Raw genomic sequence first — 6,176 nt, 5'->3', positions numbered from 1 at the left:
TAGCAAACCACCCTACTCAAAAAGCAGGTTTGATGGTGTTGCCGCTTTCGACGCTTTCGACCCGACCATGCAACAGGTGATATTGGTTACATGTTACTATCAGCACATTTTTGACAAGCTAGAATATACTAATAGCCTTGAATGGAGGTATTCTCTCATTTTTACATCTCTCTGACTTCTCTCTCACTAATGATGATATATTCAGCTTATCGAATCTTTGTCCGTTATAATGATCCACAGAATTGGCTATTCTAGAAACAGCTGTAAAGTAACTGCATGTTTATATTCTCTATCTCAATTAAATACCCTTTTCAAGTTATGCCAAACGTTTTGCTTTTTTCATTTTTACTTTAATCTATATCAGACTGCTCAAGGTAAAACCACTTCCAGCCGTCTCTGATGGCTTTCTCAATACCATACATTCAGTTGCCTCTCAAGCTGGAGGTTTAGTACTAAATTTAGATGAGCACACACAGTACATACTTATTACTTAACGTCAGTTGACGAAAACTTCTTACACATATCTGTGTGTGTGTTTGTGCGTGTGTGTGTGTTATGTGTGTGTGTGTATGTGTGTGCGTGTATATATGTGTGTGTGTGTGTGTGGTGTGTGTGTGTGTGTACGATTAGTATTTACTGTTGTACACATGCACATATACATACACACACATATATGCATACATACATACGTTCATGAAAAGGGGGCGGATAAATAGCAACGATATCGAATTCTGCTATTGTTATTTATGCATATTATTTCTGTTACTAAACCATTTTAGGGTTTAATAGCATAAATGTTAGTTGGAGATCGGTCAAATAGTTAAGATTGTCAGAATGTTTAATGCTGCCTAAAGTACTGTCGGAATAGAAATTTATGTCAAATATATTTATCTAGAATGAGATGAGGAGGGAGTAGTCGAGTACCAGTTCTGATAGGTAAATGATAAGGGGAATAACTCTAGAATAATAAACAATTAGGTGGCTGATTATGTCCCTTAGTTCTCGAAGCCACATTCTAGTACGCACGCATACGCACATGGACGCCTACATATCTCTCCGAGTATTCATTCACACATAGTTATTTTCATCCAATTATGTAACTATATTCACATACACACACATACACACACAGATAATAATTATATGTATATATATATATATATATATATATATATATAATATATATATATATATATATATAAACTTAGACTTAGATAAACTTAGATATGTTTCGACCAAAGATTGGTCCAGGCCATGTCTGACTTAATAGCACCACCTGGTATGATTATCTGAATCCTGTTTAAGTCAAGTTTTGTTTATGGTCCATTCAAGTAGTGAGTTTGTGTTGGGTGAGTTGTATCCAATTATGGGTGGCTTATCTGGTATTCTTTGAAGGAATCTATCCAGACTCTGTTTGAAGTTGATGGGATCCTTTTCCTCTTTGATCTCCCTCGGGACAATGTTAAATAGGGCAGGGCCTGTTGAGGAAAAGAAATTATGTTGCAGTGTACATGTATGCTGTGATCTTGAATTGGGCAGGAGACGTATGGCCCGTGGTCCAAGTCTTGGATGAACCTTGAAGCTAATGTTCAGGTCGTTTGGGCAAAGTTGGCGGTATATTCTCCACATCGTACAAATGATGTACCGCTCACGGCGACGCTGGAGAGAGTATATATATATATATATATATATATATATATATATATATATATATTATATATATATATATATTATGTGTGGGTGTATATATATAATTATATATATATATACATATACATAGGTATATCTGTGTGTATGTAAATGTGTATATATATATATATACATATATATATACACACGCACACACACACACACACACACACACACATATATATATAATATATGATTAAACGCATAACCTCTTATGCCTCCACACCAACTATATGCATGTGTGTGTGTCAGGGTCGTGCACGTATACACATGTATCTATACATACACACTCGCACACACATAGATAGAGAGACAGACGGATAGAAAGTACATGCAAATAAGCAATCATATACGTACAAAGATACACACACACAGATCCAACAGTTTTGAATAATGTATATTGGTGGTAGACCTCCTATTATGCAACAAATGATTCACTTGTATAGTGTCATATAATATGGTATGCATTGCTTGTATATTTCCTGCTTCCGTTCATATATTTTTATTACGTACATTACTCTATAAGCATGTCTACGTATGTATGTGTTTGTGTTTGTATGTGGGGGGAATATATATAGAAACACATAAATACGCACATACTGATGTACATATATTTACAAATATACGTATTTATACGCAGACATACCGCTGTGTCTGTGTAGAGAGAGAGAGAGGGAGGGAGGGAGGGAGAGAGAGAGGCGTGTTTGTGTGGTAAGTAGCTAACTTCCCAACCAAACGGTTCCGGGTTCAGTCCCGCTGCGTCGATGTAACTTACTCATTTCTCAAATGACATCGATAGAATATGAACTAGGTTTTTAAAAAGTACTAGGGTCGATTCATTTGACTAACAATTCTTCAAGGCTGTACCCCAACATGGCCACAGTTTAATGACCGGAACAAGTAAAAGATAGAAGAGATAAAAGATAGGCATGGCAGTGTGGTAAGAAGCCTGCTTCCCAACCACTTGCTTCGGGGTTCAATCCTGCTGCGTTCAGAAAAGAACGGAAACACTGGAATTGAACCCTAAACGTAAGAGATATTTAAACTCTAGGCGGAGTAGTTCCCAAAAGGGGAGAAATTAAGGGGGACTAATTCTAAAAAGGGGAGATGTTGTGGGAGGATTCCGACCACCCCCGTGGGACTAAAAGTGACTGACACATTGCTATAAAGACTTGTGAGCAATTGAGTAAGCAGTTCACTGTGAGCCGTTGAGAGAAAGCGTTTGACTTCGTGTATCAGTAATAGTAGTGCGTCGTGTAAATACTTATTTCCCCCTGCTAGTTAGATTATTTATCCAGCATCAGGATATAAAACATACGTACATACATACATACATACATACATACATACATACATACATACATACATACATACATACATACATACATACATGCATGCATTCTCAATTTATTCGAGAATAATCATGTATATGATTTACATTTTGAAATTGCTGTTGGATTGGATGAACGTAGTTTATGTGTATGATTATTAATTAGTATATTTTTTCTAATTACGATCTCTATCAGACTACTACTTAACATAGTTTTTTTGTTTCTTTTTTCACAGATGCAGCAGTTATGAAATAACTCGTTCAAAGGAAAAAGTGTAATACTAATAAGAATGAATTTATTACTGCAAATACAGACACAATCTTGATACCACTAGGCACCAGAAGGATGCTGATGCGAGTGTAACTATCAGAAGTTTATCCTGCATACATCAGAATTTAAAATGATATTCAAGATGGTACTTTACTTCAAGAATATCTTGCAGATTCTTTTGATAGCGCTTGGAAACGAAGTTATTCAACGATCATGTTGTTCGGTGGAAAACTCTGAATGTTATCCATCACTGTGTGATGCTGAAAGTTTGCGACGAAGATGTTCTTGTCATCAGTATTGTAATTTATATAAAGAATGTTGTTCAGACGTGATCAGGGATACATTAATTGAACATGGAACCTCGTCAATAGATTACAGATGCAAGAAAATTAATGATGATGAATTAGACAGCTATTTTCTATTTGACCGCTGTCCTAGCAACCATTCAATTACAAAACACGTCACTTACTGTGAAACACCAGATGGGAATGACCGATTATACAACATACCCGCTTTGGGAAAACGAACTAAAAGACTTTACAGGAATTTGTTCTGTGCTCTGTGTAACGGAGAGGAATACATATTATGGACAGTTCACTACAAATGTGATCATCAGATGGATATAGATTTATCACTATTCCCTCACATGCTGAGAAATAATCATTGTAATGTATCGATCGAAGCACCGTTGAACTTTAGCGAATACCAATATCCATGTACTGATTATGTTTCAAGCTGTCCCCTAAAAGTTACCAATGCATCTTTAGTTTCTTCTTGTACGTTTGGACCAATGGCTATTGTAAGATCAAATGGGACTAATTTTAGGAACATTCACTGCGCCATCTGTAATGGTGTTGATATTAATGATATTGACTGTAATGTAACTATCTTTATAGAAAAGTCATATAATATAAAAGTGTATAGTCGAACAGTAATATTTAATTACTATAATAACACTGTTGAAATATTAAATGCAAATAATGAAAGAGATTATTTGAAAGAAGTGCCTTCTTGTTCACATGGATTTGCTTATGATGAACTAAAGAATGAATGCCGAGTAGTTGACTTTAGCTCCATGTTAAATTGTACAACAAAACGACTGAAAGAATACGAGTATAATTTCACTAGTGATGGATCTCTCTATCTGAAATCTTCCCAAACTTTGTTAAACCAGTCAGAATTCAATCGAGATCCTCAAGGAATAAATATTTGTGAAAAAGATAGTAATGACATGATCCCAGGATATATTTATGTTGTGAGCGAGATAGTATTAGTGGGCCTAGTGACCTCTATTCTTGCTCTAGCGATCACAATTATAGTTTACCTCTGTATACGGGAACTCCGTACAATACCAGGTAAACTGTTCATTAGTTATTTATCATCATTGTGCATCGCAGAATTTGTGTATCTTATCTCACGGCAAATTACTTCAAAGTCTATGTGTATAGCATTCGCTGTTCTAAAGCATTATTTCTCCTTGGCAGCTTTCTTCTGGATGAATGTCATGTCATTTGATTCCTGGTACACTTTCTCGGGACTTACACCGCTTCGAGGTACAGAAAAAAATGCAACGAAACTAATCTATTATTCTATATATGCCTGGATATGTCCCCTTGTAATTGTAACAGTGTCACTCGTATTTCAATATGTACCTGGGGACAATGGACTTTCTCCAGAATATGGGAAGAAACGGTTTTGCTGGATTACAAATATAAAATTTCGATTGTGGTTTTTTTCAGGCCCAATAATAATAATTTTATTACTTAATATATTGGCTTTCATATTCACTGCCAGAGGTATCTATATAGCGAGTAAAAACTCATCAAAATATCTCGCAGTAAAAAATAAAAAGAAGCTGAAGATTTATTTAAAACTAAGCCTTCTAATGGGGATACCATGGATATTTACACTTCCTCCCTTCGACGAAATCCCTGAAGTTCTTCTCACTGCTTCTATCTTTAATTCGTTTGATGGATTATTAATTAGCATAGCATTGTTATCAACTAAAAAAGTTAGACGTTATTTTCGACTGAAATGCTCTCATTACTGTTGCAAATGGAATGGTGTTGACATTTCTACAATTTCTGATCAATAATAAGAAACAATGCTCATAATTAGTGTACTCAATAAACGCAGACTGGATTATTTCAGTCATTTAAATTAATTTTCAATCATTCATTAAATTGATTCGGCAAATGAGTCACCATTGTAAATATTGTATGTATTCATTTCTTCAATGCTCAAACCCACGACACACCGCTTTGTAAATACACGCACGCACTCAAGGCGCATAAGCACACGCACACAGATGAACGCACGGACAAATATGAACGCTCACGCACAGACCATCACACATATATACATATATCTATTAACTACAGATAGTTTGAGTGTATCATGCTTGTTCTAACAGCGTATGTCTATAATTCAACGGCTTACAAATATCTCAAATGAGATTGTTCTCATTTGAAAAAACATAAAACATTCATGTATATATATATATATATATATATATATATATATATATATAATATATATATATATATATATATCGGAATAAATGCGCGAACCAGGATTTACGTATAAGCACTAATTAGAACATCGATGTCTCAGATTCCCGAGAGTGGGTCACACTGAACGAATAGGGTGTTTTCACGCCTTTTTACCATAAGAGAGATGCTTTTTTCCACGGTAACTATAGTATATTTGCCTTTAGCAGTTGAAATATGTGACAGACATATTTCAACTAACTTAAATTGTGATTATATATCACAAGAAGGTTTGAAAATGCAATTTTAAAAGATGTCTATTTACTTTACCGGCTTCACTCTTTGGAAAAAGATTGTCAAAAGTAACACGTAAAAGTTTGGTTGCGTTAATTATTGG

The 6,176-nt window shown here is 35.0% G+C and overlaps 1 protein-coding gene across 2 annotated transcripts in view; it reads left to right on the top strand.

Moving 5' to 3' along the window:
• Positions 1-5,422, top strand: part of LOC115216539 — a 25,356-nt gene extending 19,934 nt beyond the window's left edge. For both annotated transcript variants that reach the window (XM_029785993.2, XM_036506852.1), the window contains exon 2: positions 3,256-5,422. In XM_029785993.2, the coding sequence (XP_029641853.1) occupies positions 3,421-5,385 (1,965 nt within the window). In that variant the 5' untranslated portion in view covers positions 3,256-3,420 and the 3' untranslated portion in view covers positions 5,386-5,422. The remainder of the gene's footprint in view (positions 1-3,255) is intronic.
• The last annotated feature ends 754 nt before the right edge of the window (positions 5,423-6,176 follow it).

This window comes from Octopus sinensis, linkage group LG10 (assembly GCF_006345805.1).
Source record: "Octopus sinensis linkage group LG10, ASM634580v1, whole genome shotgun sequence".
Taxonomy (NCBI): domain Eukaryota; kingdom Metazoa; phylum Mollusca; class Cephalopoda; order Octopoda; family Octopodidae; genus Octopus; species Octopus sinensis.
Note: the sequence above shows the minus strand (reverse complement) of the source record. Positions and strands in the feature narration are given on the sequence as shown.